General features: G+C 46.0%; 2 protein-coding genes across 2 annotated transcripts; both read right to left on the reverse strand.

Annotated features, from left to right (window-relative positions):
• Nucleotides 1-8396: 8396 nt before the first annotated feature.
• EXOSC1 (exosome component 1) lies at nucleotides 8397-14511 on the reverse strand. Its single transcript, XM_083149606.1, has 8 exons — nucleotides 14359-14511; nucleotides 13803-13918; nucleotides 13198-13272; nucleotides 12249-12337; nucleotides 10705-10738; nucleotides 9727-9777; nucleotides 9311-9395; nucleotides 8397-9194 (listed from the first exon to the last, which is right to left on the reverse strand). The coding sequence occupies exons 1-8, from the start codon at nucleotides 14393-14395 to the stop codon at nucleotides 9088-9090; spliced, it is 594 nt and encodes a 197-aa protein (XP_083005732.1). The 5' UTR covers nucleotides 14396-14511; the 3' UTR covers nucleotides 8397-9087.
• A 3153-nt stretch (nucleotides 14512-17664) lies between these two features.
• PGAM1 (phosphoglycerate mutase 1) lies at nucleotides 17665-26140 on the reverse strand. The gene is made up of 4 exons (XM_083149607.1): nucleotides 25922-26140; nucleotides 22415-22689; nucleotides 21413-21593; nucleotides 17665-18859 (listed from the first exon to the last, which is right to left on the reverse strand). The coding sequence occupies exons 1-4, from the start codon at nucleotides 26058-26060 to the stop codon at nucleotides 18690-18692; spliced, it is 765 nt and encodes a 254-aa protein (XP_083005733.1). The 5' UTR covers nucleotides 26061-26140; the 3' UTR covers nucleotides 17665-18689.
• Between the last annotated feature and the right edge of the window lie 266 nt (nucleotides 26141-26406).

The following is a 26406-nucleotide window of genomic DNA, read 5'->3' on the forward strand; positions in this document are numbered from 1 at the left end:
GCAGGGAGACCCTGCACCTTCCTCTGTGTCGCTGCCAGACTGTGACTTCCCGCATAAGAACACATTGTGATAAATTGCTTTATTTTAGAACAAAACTAGTTGCAAATATCAGTGATTTGCCTTCAGAATCATATATTCATTTAATAATAAAACACTTTGCACTGAAAATAGGGACAAAATATTAACAGTCCCTTACTGGGATTTATATAACCAATAAGTCCAAGAGAAAAAGAACAGGGATGTAGATAAGGAGCAGGAGATTGCATTAAAATATTATTTTACGCACATAGGCGCACTTACTTTGGAGAAGCCAAAGGGGTGGTGGAAGGGGGGTGTTGAAGATGTGAATGTATAGTATTCGGAGCATTAAGGAACAATAACGTAAATTAAGAGATGTTCCAGACCTCCCAATATGATCCTCTCCAGGACTTCCCTCTTAATGTATGATTACCATCACCTGTGTTGAACAGATTAATTGATGAGAAAGGTGTTTCAGCACATGTGATGACAATCATACATTACCAGGAAAGTCCAGGAGCAGAGCATTGTGTCCCTCCTGGAGAGGGTCATGTTGGGAGGTGTGATGTTCTGTGAGGATATCATGTTCAATGAAATGCTACATTGACAGTTCTATATCTTCTAACCATCCACCTTTCAAGATCTGTACCACTGTTACCTCCCCTTACCCTCCTTTTTATAGGAAGCACAAACCCTTTATACATTATTCTCACAGAGAATGATTATGATATGACAGCTCGTTGGTGGTTACCGAAGCTTTTCCAATCCATTTCTGGTCTATGCTTCTATAAACGCTAAAATATTGTACATCCCTCTCCATAGAACCCTCTTTCCAACAGATCACCTGGCACTAGGGGCCACAATTGGTCTAATCTTATTTCAACTAGTTAATAGCCCACCAAAATGACGGCTGGTCCCTGTCTGCTCCTACCTCCAATCTCTGTCTTCAAAACTCCCTCTCTCCATATCCAGGACGTTTGAAACAGATCATGCTGGTTTCAATATGTTAAAGAGGCGAATTATACTTACCGATAATTCCTTTTTCTTCATAGAGATCCCATGGCAGCCTTAACACTGGGGATATTCCCATCCCCCACAGATTCAGACAGGACATTTTTCTCTAGGACCGCCCACCTTGGGTATAATAGCCCCCTCCTTGCTCTCCTCTGTGTCTTTGATGTCTCCGTAACACTGGTCCTGGAGAAAAAACACACATAGCATAATACACAGGGAGGGTAACCAATGGCTGCCATGGGATCTCTATGAAGAAAAAGGAATTATCGGTAAGTATAATTCGCCTCTTTCTTCTACGATCCCCATGGCAGCCTTAACACTGGGACATACCCAAGTAAACACACGGGAGGGCTGAATTCATGCATGTAATATTTATTTATAGATGTAGGCTCTTAAACGACCGAAGTAGCCTCTTGTAAGACATGCTTCCCAAAGTGGGCAGCCGATACATTAAGTGCGTAGTGATTTGCAAAGGTATGAACTGACGACCAAGTAGCTGCTCTGCAGATTTCCGCCACCGACGCCTTCGCCTTATTCGCCCAGGAAGTGGAAACTGCCCGGGTAGAGTGTGCCTGAACAATAGGAGGAGCTGTTCTACCGGCCTTCTTGTATGCAAACAGGATGGTTTCTCTGATCCACCTGGATATTGTCTGTTTCACCGGTGCCTTCCCTCTCTTCACTCCTTCTGGAATGACAAACAAGTGATTAGAGGTTCTGAAAGGCTTAGTTCTTTCCAGATAAATGGATATAGCCCTGACCAAGTCTAGAGTATGCCAGGCTTCTTCCTGCTCGTTTTGCGGGTTGGTACAAAACTGAGGTAGTGTTATCTCTTGGTTCAAGTGGAAGGAAGAGACGACCTTAGGGACAAATTCTGGGTGCGTACGTAGAACTACCCTGTCTGGATATATCACCAGGTATGGTTCCTCTATCCACAAGGCCTGCAGCTCACTGACCCGTCTAGCAGAAGTGACTGCAACCAGGAACACCACCTTCCAGGTGAGGAATTTCAATGCGCATTCGGCTAGAGGTTCAAACGGCTCCTTAGTTAAGACCGCCAGCAATAGGTTCAAGTCCCAAGGTGCTACAATGGCTTTGATTGGTGGCCTGATTCTTTTCATCGCCCTACCAAATCTCTTGACCATCTTGTCTTCTGCCAGAGGCCTATCCAATAGAACACTCAGAGCCGAAGTCTGTGCTTTGATTGTGGCCGTGGCTAGTCCCATTTGAAATCCCTCAAATAGAAATTGTAACACCTTGTCCGTGGGAATGCATGCAAAGTCTCCTTTGAATTCACCCCAGGAAATAAACTTATTCCAAGTTTTATAGTAGGCTGCCGAAGAAACCGTCTTCCTAGCCTTCATCATCATCTCCGCGACTTGTGGCGATAGATTATGTTTTCTCAGAATCTGCCGTTCAATTTCCATGCCTCTAGACACAATGCTGCTGGGTTTTGATACCACAGTGGCCCCTGACTCAACAGGTCTGGTCTGTTCGGTAATCTCCAAGGTTGCTGTATTGACATTCTCAGGGCATTGGTATACCAGGCCCTCCTCGGCCAATGCGGCAGAATTACTATCACTTGTACCTGGTCTTCCCGTATCTTCTTCAGTATCTTGGATATTACTGGGAAAGGGGGAAAGACGTAACCGAGGTCGAACGACCATTTGATCGCGAAAGTGTCCAGCGCTTCTGCCTGAGGATGCCAAAACTTTGAGCAGAATCTGCTCACCTTTCTGTTGGTGGCTGTGGCCATCAGGTCCACTTCTGGCACCCCAAACTCCTTCACAACCTCTTGGAACACCTCCTGGTTCAGTTCCCACTCTCCAGGTAGTATTGCTCTGCGGCTCAGGAAATCCGCAACTATGTTCTCCTTCCCTGGAATGTAAACCGCTGAAATCGACCGCAGATTCGCTTCTGCCCAGCTCATGATCTTTTTCGATAATCTCATCAACTTCTGACTTCTGGTTCCCCCTTGATGATTTACGTGGGACACCACTGTCACGTTGTCGGTCATAATTCGAAGATGAGAGCCTCGAATTTCCGTCTTGAGCATAGACATTGCTTCCCAAACAGCCTGCAGTTCTCTTGCGTTTGAGGAGTTCTTCGCCTCTTCCTGAGACCAGTTTCCCTGAACCGACGATTCGCCCATGTGGGCTCCCCATCCTGACAAACTTGCGTCTGTTGTCAGTATCCGGAAACTTGGATTTTCTAGGCTGGAGGTTCTGCTCTCCAGATCTTCTATCCACCATCTCAGGGATCTTCTCACTGGATGAGGCAGCTTTATCATATGATGGTCTTTGTATCCTCTTTTCAACAGTGGAAGCAGATGCCACTGTAACTGTCTTGAGTTCCACTGTGCCCAAGGTACAATCTTTATACATGACACCATCATCCCCAGCAATTGAACTGCTTTTAGGAGTGGGATCCTTTTCTTCAGTAGTATCCACTCCGTCAGCTCTCTTATTTTCGAACATCTCTCCACTGACAAGGCCACTGAGTACTTTCCCGTGTCTATTCTGACCCCCAGGAACTGTATTATCTTGGTAGGATTGAACTGACTCTTCTCGTCGTTTATTATCCACCCCAGTCTTATCAGTGTCTCTAGAGTAAGCGATAGGCTCCGCCTTACCTCTTCCGCTGAGTCCCCAGCAATTAGCAAATCGTCTAAGTATGGCCAGATCTGGACTCTCCTTTTCCTCAGTTCCGCCATTACTGTGATCAAAACCTTTGTGAAGACTCTCGGTGAACTCTTCAGTCCGAACGGTAGGCATGTAAACTGAAAGTGCTGACCTGCCACGTACAATCTTAGAAACTTCCTGTGGTCTCTGCATACTGGAATGTGATAGTACGCGTCTCTTAGATCCACTGAGGCTAGGAACTCGTTCCTCCTTATGCCTGATAGTATTGAAGTTAGACACTCCATCCTGAACTTTATCTTCCTTATGAAGTAATTCAGCTCTCTTAGGTCCAGGATGGTCCTGAACCCACCTTTGGCTTTTTCCACTAAGAAGAGATTGGAGTAAAAGCCTTCCTTGTGTTGGGTCTGCGGTACCTTCTCTATTGCTTTCAGCTTCAATAATTGCTCTATCTTCTCCCAGAGTGCTGATCTCTTTTGGCGATCTTCTGGTACCCTTGACTTCATGAACCTGCTGTGAACTGGGAACTTCGCAAATTCTATGTGATAACCTTCTTGAATTATCCCCAACACCCACTTGTCTGTTATGGTGTCCCTCCATTCCTGTAAAAACAGTGACAGTCTGGCTCCTACCTCCAACTCCCGAGGATAGTCATGATCTTCCTCCTCTATCCGACTGGAAACGCCCACGAAAGGGCTGACGAAAGGACTGCCTCGAAGTGCTGGAGCCTCTTCTATAGTACGGCCTGCCCGGTCTGTACGTCTTGGCCTCCTTGTACGACTGTTTGGATGATGTCGGGTAAGGAAAACGATTCCTTCTATCTTGAGGAAGCCGGATAGATTTTCCTCCTGACAACTTCTGGATCATTGTGTCTAATTTAGACCCGAATAGGAACTTCCCTTCGAAGGGCAGCGTTGCTAATTTATTCTTAGAGTTGGCGTCCGCACTCCATGGCCTAAGCCATAGCGCTCTTCTGGCTGTGACCCCAGCAGCCATAGTTTTCGCTGAGAATGATACAGAGTCTAATGAAGCCTCACATAGGTAGTCTATTGACTTCTGCATAACCTCAAGGGTCTTCAATAAATGATGTTTAGATATTTTCTCCTCCACATCCGTATGGAGGTTAGATGCCCATAGCCTTAACGCCCTTGCCACAGATGCCACTGCCACCGTGGACTTCAGTGCCCCTGCAGAGGCCGAATGGACCTTACGTAAGGCGTTCTCAGTTTTCCTATCCATGGAGTCTTTGAAGGCCGCCGAATCCTCCACTGGGATAGTGGACCTTGATGTAAGTTCTGCCACCGCGGCATCCACCTTGGGCAGTGAGCACCAGCCTAGGAACTCATCGTCCTTGTATGGGTACATTTTATCGACCCGATTACCCAACGTTAATTTCTTGTCCATATTCGTCCATTCTTTGGCGATCATATCTCTCACCATGGTGTGGACCGGAAATGTTCTCCCCTTTCTCGGTTTCTCATCGTATAAGGGGTTCTTCACTCCCGACGTACTAGGCTCTTCTTTGTAATTCATCGCCTTGTAAATATTCTTCAGTATACCTTCAACCAAATCCAGATTAAAGGTTCTGGCTTCCTCTAACTCCCCTTCGTCCGTGGAGTCCTTCTCTGGCTCCTGATGCTCTATCTCGTCAGCTGAGCCCTCTTCACCACTGAACCCCGCCTGAGCTCTAGATCTCTTTGGCGTTTTTGCCTGCAAATATTCATCTTTGGAGACAAACGAGTCCTTCATCCACGTCATTAAGTCCTTGAGAATCTCTGCTTGCTCAGCCTTTCTCTCCACTCTTCTCTGTCCAGCCTCACATTCGTCACACAGAGATTTATTTTGAGCTGAAGCAAATAGCTTATCACAAGACATGCATCTAGTCTCCACAAACTTCTTTTTTGCTGTTTTCTTTTTGGGAACTGTATCCGCAACAGGCACACTACAAGAAAAAACTACACTAAGTATCTTGCAAATAAAAGCACTAATGCCCAAAATCAAAGGGCTTACCTCACTGGGGCATCAACCGGCTTGTGGGGAGAAGGTGTATCCATACTGCTCTCTGCTTCAGTGCTACAAGGTCCAGAGAATCCTTAGAATAGCTGCACAAGCCATTCATCCAGACGTTTCTTTAAATAGGGCGCCTTAACCCTATGTTAGCCGCTTTTCCTATTCAGGATGGCCAAGCGGAACACAAATGCTTCCCCCTTGTTTCCGTGGGGAAGCATTTACCAGCGCACCTCCGGCGCTTGTGGGCGGAAGTGACGCGCACCGCACACTTCCGCCCCTTCTGCCTGTACTCCGGAGCACACAGACGCGGCTTGCAGCCCGGCCTGATGGCTCCCTCCTCCTGCTGCTGCCAGCGTCAGCGCTTGTGCCAGACACCACGCGCTGCTCCCACAGCCTGCAATTTCCGGGTATGTACATTTTTCTTTACATAGCGCATATCAGGGTTAAAAACAGCGTTTTCCCTATGGACACTGTATGAGGCAGTGTCTCTGTACAAACGGCAGGCATATATGCCTAAGGCAGTGTACTGACCTTAGCATCTTCTTCTCCCCGGGGAGCCACCCCATCGCTTGTATCGAGGTAACCCTGTTTAAAACAATCAAACAACCTACTCTGTCCTACTCTTAACGGAGACAGGAAAAAAGACACAGAGGAGAGCAAGGAGGGGGCTATTATACCCAAGGTGGGCGGTCCTAGAGAAAAATGTCCTGTCTGAATCTGTGGGGGATGGGAATATCCCCAGTGTTAAGGCTGCCATGGGGATCGTAGAAGAAAAGTAATTTGGTCTGTTGCATGGCTTTGAGTAGTCACTGGCGGGTGAGGAGGATTTAGTATTTTATATATGTACAGATAAGGCGCTACTGGATGAATCATGTATTACTTGGCATTGGGCAGCAGCATCACTGCAGCGCTGTAAGTATTAGAGAATGGGAGAGGTAGATTGGTTACGCTTGAGGTATCCCTCCACAGATGGTGTTGTACAGGACACTGTCATCGAGTACAGCCAACACATCTTGGCAATTGACAAGGCAAAGCAGTTGGTGTAGCAACCACTGATAGAGAAACAGACTATGTTTACTATGATTTTCATTACATGAATGTACCCCTGCTTAACTATCGTGAGTATATTTCAATCCTTTGTCTATCTATGCTGATTAATCTGTGAAGAGGTTCTTAGCTCTACAGAACAATCTTAGTCAGAGTGTGTTAGTTTGCTTGTTGATGGTGTTTTTCCCCTTTTATATGGTAAAATAAACTATATAAACATTCAACCTAAAGACCAATTTTCAGATGTGTTTGAAAGTAGCAGAAAGTTCACTGTATTATCAGCTAATAACAGTTTAGCTGATACAAAGTGTCTCAATTAATTAAAGTCTATTTCCATCAATTAAACATTGATGCAGAATATTACATACCTGGAATCCAGCATTCTATACAAACAAGCTACAACACATCAGCAACTCATTTTTTCTCATTTTCTGTTGCATGATATTCTTCAACTGTGTTTTAAAATCTGCTATCAATTTTCCTGTACATGCTACAGGTATCATGCAATTTGCAACTTTAGATTTTTTGACAAAAAGCAAATCTTTTGATTTGCCTTCACTCAGTTGCCTTAACAAATGCTGCAAAATTCGAAATAGGGAGATATATATATATATATCTCCCTATCTTAAAATTCATAGAGCTTTCATGCAATTGTGTTCAGTTGTGTTGAATGGACCTCAAATTCATGTCCTTGTACATGACGAGGAATTTGTTCGGAAGATAAACAACAAGGAGAAGCAGCACGACTATATTTTGTGGAAGTTTTACAAAACTTTCTTGGTCACAAAAAGGCGGCCATGTAGGAGTTTTTGGTTAAAATAATGTGGTTGACTTTCGGTGATCCTGGGTGCAACATGATTTAAAAAAAAGGTACAGTTCCTATTTTGGCCCAGATGTATCAAGCTTCAAAAAGTGATACAATGGAGAGTGATTAACAGCCAGCCAATCAGCTCCCAACTGCCATGTCACAGGCTGGGTTTAAAATTACAGGTAGGAGCTGGTTTTTTAACACTCTCCACTTTATCCCTTTTTGAACCTTGATACATCTGGACAATAGTCACCTCGACCACTTTCTCGAGAACCATGGGGTCGTTTGGGATGAACAGGGAGAGCGCATCCATCAAGACCTGCAGATGATGGAACAGCGTTGTCATGGGATGAGACTATGATGGCAGACTACCATTGGGGCATGAAACGAGGTGTCACTGTGCAAGTACACCGACGCAAAAGCTACAAGTGCAAATTCTTGCATCAATAAAACCCATTAGAACATTGCACGCCCTCCATATCATTACCTGCTGCCTTACAGATATACTCATATTTTACTATCTCTTATATATTTAGCCAGATCTGTCACTCATCCCCTGTGTGTAACACTGGGCGGGGTTACAAGAGTTATACACACAGTTTCTGCCTTAGGACACCAAACCCCCCCACCCTAGGGAAAACACCAGCGTTATACACATCACCTCCCCCCGCCCAGCCAGGGCTACAGTACACGCCCACCATCCACCATTACTCCACAGCCACCAGGTGAGTGGCGGGTCTCCTCACATTTTGTGCCTCCAGAATGCAGCTATGCAAGTGCTGAGCCTGTCTGCTGCCTACATTTATTGATTTATATTATTTATTAACAGTTTCTTATATATAGTGCAGCATATTCCGTTGCGCTTTACAAAAGGAGACAGTGATACAACACACAGGGTATTTACAGACAGTTAAAAGGTAGGAGGGCCCTGCATGTGATGTGATGACCTTCTGCAGTAACATGCTGGGGTCCAGTAATTATTTTTATTGTCTGATGGGGTCCCAGAGCAAAATAGTTTGAGGACCCCATGTTTAATGTATTCAACAGTGTAACAATTCACTGTAAAATCCTTTCCCTGTTAGTCTGCACACAAAATGCAAATAAGCTCAGTTTCTTATTAGTAAGAATTTATTTTTTTTCTGAAAAGCAGGGTTATAATATTTTATGGCACCAGAAGTAACAGAAATGTAAAAAATAAAATCGCTTTCTGAGGAGCAAAACAAGATTTCTCAAACAAAAACTAAAAATTGTTTATTTATAGGCATCTACTACATAAAAAGTCCACAGTTTCAGTAAAACAAAGAAAAAACTTTTCTTTTTAAAGACACAAACCACACAGTGGTAACAGATCACTAAGGAGGAGATCCCATTCAGTGCAGGATCCTGCTGAATATCACAGGGAAGTAACACTGGTTATGTAGAGGTTCCAGGAGAAATAAGCAATGTGTTGTAATATCTGGAAGGGTGCGCAGCAGGGCCGCGCACTGAACTGAATCAGCTCCCGACGGTTGAGGTGCAAAAAGCATTTTCTAGCTGCAGGAGGTTCTTTCAATGTTAAGTTTGCAGAAACTCTGGTTGCACGCGCGCCACTTTTCGCGGTTCCTTGATGTTTGTCTTTGGGCACTGCATCTCGCACCAGCTGATGGGTATCATGCTCACCCCTGTGAAACAAGACAAATTCACCCATGAATAATGCATCACATAAATAATGTAAGTGAAAAGCTGCATAGTAACAGCAATAGGATACAAGCCGAGATCACTGATAGTCTCTGGTCACCTGCTTCGCTGTGTGCGACCATCACTCCCAGCTCGTTCTCCGCCGTGCTCAGCAGGTAATTAGACTGGACGTCTCCCAACGAGATCTATCGTGTCATTTCAGGAAACTCTCTCTAATAACTGTATCACATGCAAAATGCAGTAACTCCTAGCAACAAGCTGGCAAATAGCTTCCACCACTAATGCAAAGCTAAAAACAATGTCCATTTGTTTCCCACTAACTGCTGCACCGTGTAACTCTGCATCTGTTAGTAAATAAAATCTCATGCCCACATTTGCATATAAGCTTTAGGGAGCCTTACTGAAGCTTATTGCAATAAGGTAATTAAGTTAATGGTGAATATATGCTGTAAAAATATACATTGCCTAAAAGTTTAATATGGTCATTAATTCTCCTCGCATAAAAACAAAGGATACGACTTTTGCTATAACAATGTCGCCAGGTCGAAAACTTTTGTATACTTCAACCTAAAAAAAATAAATAAGTGAGAATCATTACATAACATAAGTTTTATTTAGCATAAAGCAGAACATACAAATTTAAATACGACTAATATCTTCCCAATATCCCTAAAGCTATACTCTAAATAACCAGGGGCCTTATTTTGGTTCATTCTTTCTGACAAAATCCTTCTTAGATGGGCAAAACCATGTGCACTGCAGGTGGGGCAGATGTAACTTGTGCAGAGAGAATTAGATTTGGGTGGGGTTTTACTTCAAAGTAAGATCTATATTGCAGTGTAAAAGTAAAGCAGCCAGTATTTTCCCTGCACAGAAACAAAATTACTCACCCAAATCTAATTCTCTCTGCACATGTTACATCTGCCCCCTGCAGTGCACATGGTTTTGTCCATCTAAGAAGGATTTTGTCAGAAAGAATGAACCAAAATAAGGCCCCAGGTGTCCTAGGAGTACTGGTAGCTGACCAATTTGTCCAATCAGGACTTGGTAACTATACGTTACATTCTTACCACTATGCAATTGCGTTGAAATGGCTTTTTAATATATACTTGGTATTGCATGCATGCAAATTTGTTTGTTTTATGTTGGTTGATATTTGTTTATTAAATAGTTTTTTAGTGTACAGAAGGCGCCTACTGGTCCTTTTCTCTTGTAAGCTTTCCTATTGAGGGCGGCATCCCTCTACCAGAGGGCAGCAATCTGTACACAGCACGGCACACCTGTCCCTAGCGCTCATATCTTGCTATTATCATGCTGGGATATGTAGTTCCATAACTGCTGGAGAGCCATGGTTTGGCCAGGCCTGTTCTATGGCATAGTAACCCAATGTTTGGCTATGGGGGCACAGTAAGCGCTTAGGGAAAGTAATATCACTTCACTAGAGCTTCCGTATTAGAAGCATCATCTTAGGATAGGGAACCTGTGCGTTATTACCTTATCTTTCTCCGTCGCTCGGATGTCTTCCTTCCTACCAGAGGCATAAAAATAAGTGATGTGCAGGTGTACAAGGCAAAGTGTGGAACTAGAAGTCCAGGACCGTAATGTTACACAAATCTTAATTTTGCATTATAACCACTTTGTCCTACAAGTCCTAGTATACGCCAGAGGCTGACAGGAAGTTGGGAATCTTAAACTGCATACACACCTAGAGATCTGTGTCTGTCCAATCTGTCTTTTGGGAACAATAACCTGGTAATGTATTGGAGCAGATGACAATCAACTATCCGCTCACAAATGCTGTAAAACAGACAAAAACAATTGTTTGTATAAATTGATTAAATCAATGGTTTTAACCGATTTGTCTGAATGACCATTGTCTGTTTTCCAGTGTTTGGGAGCAAATGTTCGATTCTAATATGCTCCCATACATTACCAGATTTTTTTTCCCCCACCAGATAGATTGGACAGATAAATTGTTAGTTGTGTGTCCAGCTTTATTTCAGCAGCAGATGGTGAGGTACAGATTGCTTACATATGATAATAGATGAGCATGGTTCCAGCATGAAACCTCTGCCCAAACAGAACAAAACACCATGTTCCCCCAACATTAAGCCTCGGAACAGCCGGTACAAAATGTCCTGTTCCCCCAAACATCAAGCCTCTGTCCAACCGGTACAAAACACCCTCTTTCCCCAATATCACACCTTGTACCAACCAGTACAAAACATCCCCCCCCCCCAACATCAAGCCGCTGCTGAGATGCTGCTCCAAAAATCCCCATTTAATGAAGAAGTAACTAGCGCAGGATGTTTAGGGGCAGTCATTGATACAAGGAAACATTTGGGAAGGTCTGTTCTTCAGTGACCACCTAAGCAACTCATGCATAAATGTGCAAAAAGTACAATAGCATTTAACTACATGTGTGATCACGCACTAGAGCCACAAGTCTCGCATCTACCTTCCCTAGTAAGAGTAATACCTCTTTCACACCAGTTTAAACTCCCGGGTCAGGCCCAGGAACAACCCGCGACTAGTGCTGGTGTGAAAGGTTCCCAGGCCAGAATCCCGGGATGAATGTTCCAGGATTTCAACCCTGCTAGCTAGCAGGGTTGCTCACGGGACCAGCCCAGGATACAGGCCGGTGTGAAAGGTACTTTCCCGGTTTCCCTGTCCTGGCCGCAGTGCTGGAAGTGAGTGCCACACGCACTCTGCCGCTGGGGAAGCCGCCAGTCTCTGCATCGCTGTTGATGGTCTGCCTCTGCCCGTTACTGGGAGCACTGCTGGGGACACGGAGCTGTCGGGCTCCCCTTCACTCCAGAAAATGGAGGGACTAGGCTGGTGTGAAAGGGGCCAACCTGGATTCGGGGACCGTATTCCCCGGTAAGTCCCTGCATTTTCTGGTGTGAAAGGGGTATAAGGCTGACCCTCCCCAACTAAAAATCCCATATGTATTACAAACTGCACTTATAAAATAACTCAGCATGCTTAATATCAGTCAGACGTTAAGTTCCCTATATAGTATCAGTAATGAGCCTTACCTGATTGTACCCCTAAAGGTGTTCTTCAGCGGGGTGGAGCCAATGTACATGATCTGGACTTTAGCAAACCGCGAGTTTATGCTCATCACCTAGATTTCGGAGCAGAGGAGAACAATAAGGTAGGCAGCCCACGGCCTGTTCACCATGATGGCAGGATTACATTTTAGCAATGAAAGGGTCTTGAGACAAGGAACTAAAAGCATTAGCTGAATACCGGATTAAGCCATGGGGGTGCCCGGTAGGCCCCAGTGGAATGTGGTGGAGGGTTATATTAGATTATGCATATCTGGTACAATGACCCATTCCAGTTATAGCTCATGAAACCGGATACCCTTGTGTCTCTGCCTGCACTCTTGCTTGCACTATGACTGCATGGTCCTGCTGCTGCTTAAGAGGGACAGCTAGTGATGTCAGTGTACTCCAGCCGGGGGGGCCCCCTGGCAAAGGGGGGCTCGGGGTACAGTATGCCCTGCATCCTCCTCTTTACTCCGACTACGTTCCGCTCAGATAGCATATACTGGGCATAAGGGGGTATTTAGGCAAGCAGAAATATTGGAGAGAACAATTTAACCCACCTAGTCTGTCCATGTGCATACACACTTATTCACTAGGGTTCATTTTTGTTCAGAGACAATTGACCTACCAGTATATTTTTGGATTGTGGGAGAAAACCAGAGTAACCAGAGGAAACCCACGCAAGTACAGGGAGAATATGCAAACTCCGCCCATTAGGGCCATGGTGGGATTCAAACTCACGTACGGCACCACATGTAAAAATATATTTATTACGCTTGGCACCAACTGCATAAATTACCCAGAATTCATAGAAGTCACGTTACTGGTGTCCTATACTTCATAGTAGATATTTGAATAGGGTTGAGCTCTCACAGCTGACAGTATACCAGGTGGTAAAAAGAAAGGAGATATATATGAATACGAGATGCCTTACCTTACAGGTGACCACATCACACACATCTGGGAGAAGGTGGGAGTCTGTCTCTCTCACCACAGAGATTATTGGCATCTACAGGGTCAAAACAGGGAGGGGCCTGAGCGACGCAATGATGAATGAATGGCTGTTCCAGTTCTAACAGCGCTATATAGCACAATGGAGTAAGTTTACTAAGATAGGGAGTTCTATTGAAGATGGGATGTTGTCCATAGCAACCAGATACTACTTCTTATTCAGCACCTTCTAGAACAGCCATGTCCAAACTATGGCCCTCCAGCTGTTGTGAAACTACAAGTCCCATCATGCCTTGCCACAGTTTTGCTATTAATGAATGCTAAAACTATGGCAAGGCATGCTGGGATGTGTAGTTTCACAACAGCTGGATGGCCACAGTTAGGACATGCCTAACTAGAACATAATAAATAGAAGTAGAATCTGATTAGTTGCTATTGGCAACATCCAATCTTCAATATAACTCATCTTTATAAATTTACCCCATTCTCAGCATATACGGCTTTAGGCAACATGATCAGACAGTGTAATTAGAAATAACAATATATGAGGTGACCAACATTATACAGAGCCTATAGGATAACGCTTACCAGGCCATTGTTACTCTTCTTCACAATGTGTCCAGAGAGCGAGGCAAAGATGTAGCCATGTTTGCAATAAGTCCCAAATCCTGGGGCGCAATCCTCCAGGCTGCACAGCCTTTCCCCTGCAGACAATCACACATTATATATTTGAGATACGGTATATACTACATTATAAAGGCTTACTGCACCCCAACAGCATTTATTCGTTGTTCCAGGGTACTAGGGGCTATTCATGTAGAAACAGGGATGGGGAACCTTTGGCCCTCCAGCTGTTGTTGAACTACACATCCCAGCATGCACTGCAACAGTTTAAGCATGGCCAAATAGCAAAACTGTAGCAGGGCATGCTTACATGTGTAGTTCAACAACAGCGGGAGGGACAAAGGTTCCCCATGCCTGCTGTAGAAGGAAAGCTGTTCCTGCAACCATACAGCTGATGAACTACAAGGCCCAGCATGCACCATAGGCTTCCCTTTCAGCACTACAACATTATCTACATACACTCATAAACCCTGCTGTCCGCACAGACAGTACCCAGGCTATGGATGGTCTCAACACTCACCCGGGACACTGTACCGTGCCGGAGCCATGACCAACATGCGGGAAGCCGTGAACCAACTTTGCCGTTCGCTCTGCCGGAAACGCTGCGAGTAGAGCTACGATTGGCCTCTGCGGGGTCACGTGAGCTACATGCCCGCTAGCTATTGGATCACAGACGTGAGGGCTAGTCCCAGCAGCGTGTAGCGCCGGAGCCCGCAGCCGCCATTTTTGATTAGGGAATGTCTGAGACGTAATATGTACTGTGCTGATAGGGATTGTACATTAATATATGAAGCGGATTCGGCATCGATACTTCATTGGTAAAGTCTCATCGCGGTGTATGTCAGCACTGATGAGCAAATTAATCAGGTGTAATTTACCTTTGCGACTCCAGAACCGGTTGATAGGTCTACAATGTATAGGTTGACAGTCAATTAATCGACATACAATAGGTCGCCATTGACAAAATGTCAACATGCAATCTGTCAAAATTGTCAAAAGGTCGAAACAATAAAAAAATCCAATTAGCCATCGGTCGACACACAAAAATGTCAACGTGAGTTTTTCGGGTATGGGTGAAAACCGGACCAGGACAAAACCCCCGGACCGCCGGACCAGACATCAAACTCTGCATTTTGGAGCTTGTAGCCTCCGGTCCGGGGGGTGTCCTGTTCGGGGGTGTCCTGTCCGGGGGGCTGCCTGTGACACCTGTCACCAAGTAGAGGAGGAGAGGGTAGAATAAAGCCTCCCTGTATGGTCCGGGCATGTAGCAAAAACCGGACGGTCCGGACCACACGGGGAGGCCGAGGCTGTAATCTCCCCTCCACCATGTCCCTGGTGATAGCTATAACAGGGACCCCCCGGACAAGACACCCCCCGGACCGGACCCTACAAGCTCCGGACTGCAGATTTTGATGTCCTGTCCGGAGTTTAGTCCGGGTCCGGTTTTTACATAGTAACGAGGTTTTCACATTTTCTTTTCTTTAATTTTTTTTTTGGGGGGGGGGGGGGGGGCACGGACGTTACCATCAATATGGTTTTGTCATTGTCCTCCCCTAAGAGATTGTTAGTAACATAAAGTATTAAAAACATGATCATGTGGGTGTGGCCTCAGATGGAGGATGTGGTCATGTGCCACAGCCCCCATTTTCATCATTCTGGGGCATGCCCAGCACTCCCACAGCAGGCCCCGACTCATCTCCCCACGCGGCTTCTATTCAGTGATCACTGGCTTCTTTGCAGAGCACAGCAGCGGTATTCCCTGGCTCCCCCAACCTGCCTGCCCTGGGACCCTGTATTCTAGAGGTGGGACAGCAGGATGCTGCCCAATTAGCAGTACTGTCTTGCTGTAATCGGGCCAGTTAGGATGTATGCCTTTTGGGTAAAAAAACTGCTTAGCTCAGTATTTCAGGCTAATGATTCACATGGTTTTAAATAATGGCAAATTCCCAACATGTATGATGTGTATTGGTAGACCTGGATAAAGGTGATTTGACATAATAGCTGACGTAGAAAATTTACTTTGGCCAGAAAAAAAGTTTCTTGTATGGTATACGGCATCGACCGTGTTTACATCGACAATACCATGGTCGACCACCAAAGGTCGATGACGTCTAGGTAGACGCCTATACTTGGTCATCAGCGGTTAGATAGACAGTGACGGGATATCGACAGAAGGTAAGCATTGACAGGAACCTGGTCGACAGTAGCAAGGTCGACACCACTTTAAATTTTTTGGGGTGTACCCACAGTGCAATTTTGGATATTGATTTTTGACACATCGAGTTTAGCCACATCCGGTCTCGATGCGAGGCCCTGCAGCTTCGGAGAGTAGAAATAACTGTGCAGCACAGTCTATTTCTACTGTCTCGTAATGAGGGCCGTGCTGCTCAATGCAGAATCAGAATCGCACCGAGTGTACACACTATATGAAACTGCCAGTATGAATGCAGACACTGATCAGCTGGTTTTAAAAGGTAACAGAATGAACAGGGCTCCTGATGGTAAACTAGTGATCCAGGAGATAGACCAGTGTGGTCTATCTCCTGGATCACTAGTTCACCATCAGGAGCCCTGAACATTTGGTTAGGGACTGTTCTCTGAAGAATTAATAATCTATCTCTTTGAAATGATCTGCTCTAAGATTGTATGTCCTTGTCACAGTTTCTATACCGTGCCCGACTCTCCACCAGATGACTGGGTGGATATATTACAGTACGTACCCGGCAGACATCGCATGGCAAGTTGGATTTTCATCACGGTTTCTCTCTGGCTACACAATATGGTCAGATCCTGTGGTATGCTGAAAGCGTTGATACAAATGCTATTTACAGATGGAGCCGGCCTAAACTTTGCAGGGGCTGGCGATACTTTCGCCAGCCACGCCAGATGCTGGCACGCCCTGTGGCAACGGAGCTTCCCCTGGGTCCCCGCCGCCCCCCGAACCTACCCCTCCCTAACCCTGCCCGTCTCCCTGAAGCGGAGACGGGCAGGATGCCGCTGCCCCGCCGACAAAGGATTGGGACGCACGTGCGTCCCAGTTCAGTGTAGCCCCTGTCCGCCGGTGCTCACCAGAGGGGAGGCTCTGGCAAGCCCCGGCCAAAGATGACAGGGGCTACATCTGTATCACACTTCTATACCTGTCCCACTCGCTTCTATACACACCTAGTGATGCCAATCCCGGGATTCAGGAAAGAAAAATGCTCAATCCCAGGATTGTCTTCCCTAATAAAAGAAAATGCCCTGGCTGGCTCCACATACTTACATGGTCGGCTGCAGCCAGAAGCGAGGCAGTCAGGTGGTGCGGATGGGAGCAGGGTTGCGGCCTGCGCACCATGACCTCTGACCACGTCATGTTAGAGCTGCACAGCTGGGAACAGGTGAAGCTGGGCACACTCTAATCCTGGGACTGAATGCACCTTATACACACCCAATATATATACATAGAACAGTCAGGAGAAGGCCAATAAATGTGAATTACAAGAGTAGAAGAACTAAACTCTTTCATGGTAAGGATCTTGGAGTCAACCTTTTGTGCTTGACACGAAAAGGTCGACATACGTTTTTCAGGGTTTTTGTGTCAACGTGGACATCTCAGCACGTGGAACCCCAATCAGTGTACCCCTGAACCCTCAATTGGCTCACTTCACTTGCCATGCGTCAGAGTCCATTTGATGGTAGAGAAAAAAAAAATCATGTTGACCGTTGCCACTTTTTGCCTATGCCGATCTTGATTTTCGACCTAGACATTGTCCACCTATCATTCGATCTCTTTCATTAGACCGCCCATCACGTTCCGACAGTTATTGATTAAGTAACACAAACAACATTTTCTCATTGCACATTACTCCTTTATTGTAATGATTTTAAATAATAGACAACTCTACAAGGGAAAAAGTAACCACCAGACGCGAGCACACGTTATAGGCAGAGGGCATTGATCTGTACGTAACAGGAAGCAGAGACACGGCGCACTTTTCTGTATCCGCAGCACTGTGCTGTACGCTTCTGCTAGCTTTGGTGTAATGCTGCCAGTGGCTGCAGCATTACACTGCACCGGACCCCCGCTATTAGTATGGGACAACTCGCCTAGGCTAGGACAATTTGTTGGTCCTCCGTTTAATTGGTTCCGACCCAACTTTAATAACCGCCATACAGAACGAAACATTTAATGCCCACGTCCTTCTACAGTATAGAGCACAGGCACGCTGTGGCTATAATATATATAGTTAGGCAACGTCTGGCTACCCACGTTTTGTGGGACTAAAAGTCCCAGCAGACTGCGGACGAGCTAGGATGTATAACTGTAAAGTCACGAGTTCAGCAATCGATGCATATACTCAAAAATTACTGCATACAACTATACTGAGCACAGCAGCCAGGAGAGGTCAGAACTGGAATATCTGTAGGTGAAAAATAATACAGTAACTTGAATTGAATTAATAAAATCTGAATGTGAAAATGTGAATGTTTTGTTTTAAATAAAGTTGAATACAAAAAAAAAAAAAGATAAGTGCCTTTAACCGTAAACAAAAACTTTATATAAAAAGAAAATCTGGCCACAGACCTTGTGGATGATACATTGCTCACACAGCATTGTGATGCGTTACATAGTCACACCGGATGAGGAACCAATGCACTGCGTGCAGCCATACCAGCAAGCTATACCCAAGATCTAACCCTAGCACAGATTGGTCGGGACAGACCGATGGTCTCCAGCGGGGAGAGAGGCATGAAGAGACAAGTGAATGGGCTACTAGGGGAGCACAGTATCACATACATCCCAAGCTGTCAAGTGTCTGGGTGAAAAGTAAACTAAGGGATGGATTCTGCTGGTCTTCGGGGGAAGGGAGGTTACTTCTTGGCTTTCCCCTGGGCGGCCACGGCCTCCATGGCTTTGCGCACGGTTTCTTCGTCTCCGAGGAACTGCATGGGTTTGATGGGCTTGAGGTTCTTGTCCAGCTCGTACACAATAGGGATACCGGTGGGAAGGTTCAGCTCCATGATGGCTTCCTCGGACATACCTGTACGGTTAGCACAAAAATCATGTTCAAAGATGAGGTTTATAGGAATATACAGCACAAAGACACAAGATCACATACAGACGTGTGTGGGCGACGCTGGTCTAACAGTGCAATGAGAGGTCAGAAACATTGGAGAAGTAGAGAACAGCCGGGAGATCAGACGCCACAGACACTAGACCAGGCATTCCCAACCACGGTCCTCAAGGCACACCAACAGTGCAGGTTTTAGTGATATCCAGGCTTCAGCACAGATGGTTTAATCAGAATCCCTCAGATACTAATTAAGTCACCTGTGCTCAAGCCTGGACATCTACAAAACCTGCACTGTTGGTGTGCCTTAAGGACCGTGGTTGGGAATGCCTGCACTAGACTGAGGGTATACAGCCAGAATGTGCCGGTTACAAAGGTGACATTCATAACATCCGCATTAATGTTTCCCAGCATCGTTCCTTTGCGCGCAAGCAGCCCAGGGTGTAAGGATAGCCATGTTTGAGCAAGGGTAACAATGAGTAGCTTTGTTATTTGGATTTAGCCAAGCATGGGTTTCCTTAAAGCCTGCACTCAATACTTCCATTAGGGTTATTTTTAGAGTTGTCAATATTCCCCCAATGTTGAAATGATATCAGTGTTGACATTACAACCATGTAAGCAAAATAAATGTCGGCATTGCGACTGACAACAAAATATACCAAACGTACAGTGAACACAGAGCGGTATATGGAATGGGCTTGGGATAGTACAAAGTCACGATAATAAATAAATGCATTTTTCTCATATACGGGGATATTTATTAAACACAAACAGGGCAAGTGGAAGTGATACACATAGCTGCCAATCAGATTCCAGCATCATTTCTTTAGTACAGTGGTTCTCAAACTCGGTCCTCAGGACCCCACACAGTTCACATTTTCCTGGCCAACCGGCAGGTGCATTCATTACTCACTGACACATTTTAAAAGATCCACAGGTGGAGCCAATTACTTCACTTGCGGTTCTTTGAGGAGACCGGCAAAACATGCACTGTATGGGGTCCTGAGGACCGGGTTTTAGAACCTGTGGTGTAGTACATTCCATTACGTACTAGAATCTGGTTGGTTACCATTTGCAACCCCACTCGTTCTCTTCAGAAGGTTTGATGACTGGTAAATGATGGAATTGTACATTATAGCAGCGACAAATGAGAATGACATTTCATTTAATGGTAAAGAACCACTAAACACTGGGAATACAGAGAGGACGCATGCTCACCATCAAACACCAATCTCTTCCCATCGGATAAGCTTTAGAAGAGTCAACACTCTTGTAAATGGTATCATTAGGGCCTATATACTGTAGTGTCATTACACTGGACTTTCAATAGTCTCTCCATATCTCTTCCCCACACTGGCTCCGCTTCACCTGCAAAATCCATTTCAAGTTTCTCAAACTAACAAAGTCCTCGCCCATTCCTGTCCCACTAAGATCTCGGACCTTATCTCCCTTTACACTCCTGCTCGCCCTTCTGGGTCCACAAATATATGCCGCCTCTCCTGCCAACTGGTAACTTCCTTCCATTTCTCTTCCAAGATATTGCACGTGCTGCTGCCTACCTCTGGAATTCTCTACCTCTCCCTATCAGACTCTCCACCTTTCTACAAAACTTCAAACAAGCTCTCGGCCATCCTGGTTATGGTATGTTAGATCTACAATGCCCAGATCTACAGTCATATGGTCGACAGGGTCCAAAGGTCGATATACGTTTTTTATGTGTTTCTTTTAGGTCTATGTAAAAACATGTGTCTATGCCACCGTCTAAGTGTGCCACGTACGCTCGTCATGCTTGGCACACTATTATATTCTCCCTCCACGCCATATTGGATGGTAGGGTACGAAATACCGCCTGTCAGCACGTCGGCTCAAAATTGTGTGAAGAAAAATGCATGTCTATCTTTTTTCATGTCAACCTTTGGACCCTGTCGACCAATAGTGCTCGACCTTGTGACTGTCAACCTGGAGTCAATCTAACATGAGTTCGAATACCCACATCCTAACCCCCTGTTTCATGCTCACTGTCTAACCCATCTGTGACACCCCTGTCTGTCTTCTCCTCCCCTGTAGAATGTAAGATGTCACAAGCAGGGCCCTCCTCAGTTACTTCACTCTCCCCTACAGTGACACCTAACCTTTCTGCCACCCTAATTTCAGTGTCATTATCGCTGCTGCAGCAATGTACCTGCCCTGAAATTGTTTATGTATTATGTTAGAGGTGCAGAATCCTGACGTGAGTACATGCGTGCATGCAATCCGAACAAACACTGAACAAACACGTCCCCCCTCTAGGTCTCAGCAGGCCCCATGTACAACGGAGGGACAGGTTTGGGAAACCTCTGAGTTCAGCATTTCAGAGATTTGTTTAAAACAACAAACGCTCGTCCTCCACTTCTGACACAAATATTCTTTTGATGTTCCCATCAGAGACCCCACATCAGAGACCAGCCAATTGGAACACAGTTCATTGAGGATACAAATCACAGCAATAGAACTACGGCTTAAAAAATAATTGTTTCTATGCACCTTCAAGGTGTTTGACGATTCCCCTGAGGCTGTTCCCGTGTGCCGCGATCAGCACTCTCTTCCCCTCCTTGATCCTTGGAACGATTTCATCATTCCAAAATGGCAGGGCTCTGGCAATGGTGTCCTTCAGACTCTCACAGCTGGGAAGTTGGTCTTCGGTCAGGTCCGCATAGCGTCGATCCTGAAAAATAAATAAGGTGATGTGGGCATGCAGTCAAAATGTGGGCATTCTGCCCAGGCCAGTGGGTAAGGTTTTCACTAACAAGCAAGATCCACCGCCTTAAGCACAGTGGAGTTGCCCGGAAGTAGTTATCTACTGACCACTGGGGACGGAAGACACTGCTGGAGGAACTAGACTCCGCTGAACCAGGTCACTGCTAAACCAACAGGAATGTTTTATCGGCATTCTAATAATACTGACATTTCATCAACATGGAAAATACTGACGTGGTCAAAGTCAACACTTTCATGTCAACATGATGAATGTCATGCCAATATGGCCAGGGGTAGTGTTCCCCCTCTGGCAGCGTCCCGCTAAAACAGCCTGCCTCCTACTGTTATGGTGATACCGGGGAAGCCCGGCACCGCAGTATACAGCGGTGCCCGGTGCTTCCCCGGCAGTGCAGAGCCTTAGGGGCGGCCGGGCCCACCTCCTCCAGTGACGACGGCGGCACGGGACCGCCCAGAACAGTGATGTCGGCGGGCCCGGTCCGCCCCCTTGACACTGCACCCGTGCAGCGGCGCCCTGCCCACCCCTGTTGCTAGAAGGAACACTACAGGGGCACTTAGTGCCCATCATACATGGGGGAGAAGCGGTATCAGTGCACATAATGTGCACTGATACCACTTTTCCCTCATAGCGCTGCTTCATATATCTGCCCCAACGTGCGCTGAAACCACTTCTTCCCCATAGCGCTGCTTCATACATCTGCCCCACAGACCTCTAAGGCTTTTATCATGTCTGTTGTGAAAGAAGACACAAAGAGGGATATAGACAATTACCTTGCTTATGACTGAATAATAATCGTGGTCCGCATCCATGGTGGGTGGAGGAATGTCAAAGGACCGTCTCCAGATCTTCACCTGCTCCTCTCCGTGTTTGGCAGCGGTCTCTGCTTTGTTGAGGCCTGTCAGTCCGCCATAGTGCCTCTCATTCAGCCTCCAGGTCCTCACAACCTTCACCCACATCTGATCAGTGCTGTCTAGCGCCAGCCATAAAGTACGGATCGCCCTCTTCAGCACGGACGTGTAGCAGATATCAAACTGATAGCCGGCATCTGGCGAATCAAAAGTAATATTCAAATCTCTGGTCTGTATTTCCCACAGCTGTACAGAAAGCAGGCCTGTGACGACTGCTAGCAGGTAATGCTATCTGCCCGCTGACCCGGTTTCGCTGTAAAGGGTCTAGTCTGAGATGTGGGTATTCTAGAAATATTCCTGAGATGCATGGAACTAGGGGCCTTATTCTAGTTCACGCTTTCTGACAAAATCCTTCTTAGATGCACAAAACCATGTGCACTGCAGGGGGGCAGATGTTACTTGTGCAGAGAGAATTTGATTTAGGTGGAGTTTTACTTCAAAGTGAGATCTATATTGCAGTGTAAAAATAAAGCAGTCAGTATTTACCCTGCACAGAAACAAAATAACTCACCCAAATCTAACTCTCTGCACATTTTACATCTGCCCCCCTGCAGTGCGCATGGTTTTGTCCTTCTAAGAAGGATTTTGTCAGAAAGAGTGAACTAGAATAAGGCCCAAGGTTTGGATACAGATTGCATGTGGGTGGCAAAGGACGGTTTGTAGTCAAGAATGACACCTGGGCGATGATTTACACAGATATAGAGATATCAGGCAGGTAAGTATAGCTGTGAGCTCAGTTTATTAAAGGCATAATGGGTGGCATTACAAGGCCCTGACTGTGTGGTTTGTATGCTCTCCCCATGTTTACAGTACCGGCAATCTACACACTGGTGGGTTACTTGATAAAAACAAAATCTAGTATGTAGCTGTATCTAAATATGGTAGGAAATAAGCTCCACTGGGACAGGGCTTGATGTGAATTACAAATGTTCCCTGTAAAGCGCTTTGGATTGTTTATGTGCGCTATATCAATTTAAAACATCAAATCTGAAATAAAACCACAGTTTGGGGTATGTTCCACAGCCGCTGGGTTTCACTATTCAATTGAAAGACAGAAATTGTGACTATTTTCCATGCACCCCAAGAGCAAGCCTGATTTTTTTTCATTAAACAGGAAAAATAACCAGGACTTGCAACTTCCCCTGCAGTCGCAGGTCAAATGGTATGTTCCATAGCTGGTTTGGTTTGATCACATCAGAGACTACAGTCTTTGTTTTCTGTTATATTTCAGGTTAACCAGTGAGACCTGGAATGTGTTTTGCATGTATTTGAAGCAAAAAGGTTGAAAACATCAGCAAAACAGGACAAAGGTCAATTATCCTCAGCCAGTAACACACAGTGATCATTACATCGCCCATCCGGGTCATACCCACAGCCACTAACACACACTGCACATTACATCGTCCGTCCAGGTCGTACCCACAGCCACTAACACACACACTGCACATTACATCGCCTGTCCACGCATACCCTCAGCCACTAACACACACTGCACATTACATCGCCTGTCCACGCATACCCTCAGCCACTAACACACACTGCACATTACATCGTCCGTCCAGGTCGTACCCACAGCCACTAACACACACACACTGCACATTACATCGCCTGTCCACGCATATCCTCAGCCAGTAACACACAGTGATCATTACATCGCCCATCCGGGTCATACCCACAGCCACTAACACACACTGCACATTACATCGCCTGTCCAGGTCATCCCCTCAGCCACTAACACACACTGCACATTACATCGCCTGTCCAGGTCATTTCCTCAGCCACTAACATACACACTGCACATCGTCTGTCCAGGTCAGCCCCTCAGCCACTAACACACACTGCACATTACATCGTCCGTCCAGGTCATACCCACAGCCACTAACACACACTGCACATTACATCGTCCGTCCAGGTCATACCCTCAGCCACTAACACACACTGCACATTACATCGTCCGTCCAGGTCATACCCTCAGCCACTAACACACACACTGCACATTACATCACCTGTCCAGGTCATACCCTCAGCCACTATTACTGCACATAACATCGCCTGTCAGGGTCTGAGATGCCCTGTCAAATGGTATATTTAGAGTTGCTGTTGGATGATTGCTCTTATCTATACAATGTAACCGTGCGTAATGGATAATATTAGTTGCCAGCCAGATGATATTTCCTGTTGCAGCCTTACTGAGGATTGTGTAAGATTACTGATCAATGTCCACACTCGCTCACCATATTATCCCTCACTCTCTCAGACACCGCTCATGAGTCTTGTTTGCTGATTTCTGTTCTAGAATGAGCAATAGAGGGAAAGCAAATGACTCATGTCAGCCCTTGGTACAGGGAATGGCGCTCTCACAGTGGTGACATACAGCAGAATGAGGCCTCCCAATTATTACAGTAACACCGATTGGAAATTCATAGAAAGGATATGAGTAATATGTCCCTGGGGGATATACTGTCACTATTTATGGTAATCTACCATGAAACATCTTATGGGCTCTACCGAACTGGAGAAAATCATTATAAGGAGGGTTTTTATGGGTGTGGTTTATGGACAGTGAAAGGTCGGTTGACACAATGAAAGGTCGACATGCATTTTTTGTGTTTGTGGGTCGAGTCGACACTTTTTAAGTGTAGCACATGGACCCCCAAAGAGTGTGCTGCTTCACACACCATAAATTGTGAAAAACCCATGTCAACCATATGCTGTGTCGACCAACAGTGGTCAACCTAAAGTCCAGCTACTGTACCGTACTATATGGTGAATAGTCTTATAATTTATGTAGGTTTGGTTGTGGCCGCATTCGTAAAGCAAATAGATTGCAGACAAAGGGGCAAATGCCGCCATATGTATTCCAACGTGTAGGCATTGCGCTGCCCCCCTAATTTCATACGCCAACAGCAGCCACCATTGGCACTTACACTCGCATGGTGGGTACATCGCACCCATGCTGGGTGTAAGCGATGCAACTGTACTAGGCGTTCCATTGGCATACCCACGATTCAGAATAGGGCACAACTCTGGCTTCGCGCCCAATACGTTCCAGAAATGAAGAGCCCATTCGCCGACCAGAGAAAAATACAAGAAGCGTCCAACTCAGTCAGATGTAGGTGCGATTTGCTAAAACGCTCCCACAGCTGCAGTGCTAGGAATCAGGCCCACAGAGGTCACGTAGTCTGCTAGTTTCTGCATTAGAGGACAATGGGCCATTCATTGGTGCCATGGCTACATCATACACACACCTGGGCACCGATGGCATCCTGCCTGCAGGGCATATGCATGAAATCCTAATGAGTGACTGGCATCACTGGACACCCCTGTAATTTGGGGGAATCCATGTACAACCTCATTAAAGGACATTACCTCTTAGAGCTTCTCCACCACGTTTGGCTTCCTCCTCCCCTGTCTCGCTGAGATCAGCGTCAAACCAGCCGCAGAACCTGTTCTCCTGGTTCCAGGTACTCTCTCCGTGGCGGATGAGGACGATCTTGTACGCCGCCATGTCTTCTGCTCTCACCGGCTGGTGCTGCTGCTGTCAGAGTGCTGCAGAGAGAGAGAACAACTGAGAGGAGAGAGAGAGCGCACGACTGCGCATGCACCACGCAGCCCGGGGGGAGGTCTGACGTCACTCACTCACCTAGTCGGCCCACGCAGGCTTCTCCCTGACAGGCTGGGTGAGGCGCATGCGTAGTTCCGAGTAGCCTGACGTCACCACACTTAGATATCCTCCACAGACATATTGGTCTTTGGCAAGCGAAAGGGCAAACCGGTGACAGGCGTTTAATGTCACTAGTCCCATGCTGTGGAGCTACTACGGGAGTGTTTGGTGAATCCACTATTCGCTTGAC

The sequence above is a fragment of the Crinia signifera genome, chromosome 6 (genome assembly GCF_055691185.1).
Source record: "Crinia signifera chromosome 6, ASM5569118v1, whole genome shotgun sequence".
NCBI lineage: Eukaryota > Metazoa > Chordata > Amphibia > Anura > Myobatrachidae > Crinia > Crinia signifera.

What these genes read in the sequence shown, in the direction of transcription:
- EXOSC1 (XM_083149606.1), bottom strand. Translation starts at nt 14,395, where the DNA reads ATGTTGGTCATGGCTCCGGCACGGTACAGTGTCCCGG. An exon ending in GTGATGTGGTCACCTGTAAG is followed by an intron (nt 12,338 to 13,197) that starts GTAAGGCATCTC and finishes TCCGAAATCTAG; the next exon opens with GTGATGAGCATAAACTCGCG. An exon ending in GAGCGACGGAGAAAGATAAG is followed by an intron (nt 9,778 to 10,704) that starts GTAATAACGCAC and finishes TATTTTTTTTAG; the next exon opens with GTTGAAGTATACAAAAGTTT.
- PGAM1 (XM_083149607.1), bottom strand. Translation starts at nt 26,060, where the DNA reads ATGGCGGCGTACAAGATCGTCCTCATCCGCCACGGAGAGAGTACCTGG. An exon ending in TGGTGGAGAAGCTCTAAGAG is followed by an intron (nt 22,690 to 25,921) that starts GTAATGTCCTTT and finishes TTGATTCGCCAG; the next exon opens with ATGCCGGCTATCAGTTTGAT. An exon ending in AATCGTCAAACACCTTGAAG is followed by an intron (nt 18,860 to 21,412) that starts GTGCATAGAAAC and finishes CTAACCGTACAG; the next exon opens with GTATGTCCGAGGAAGCCATC.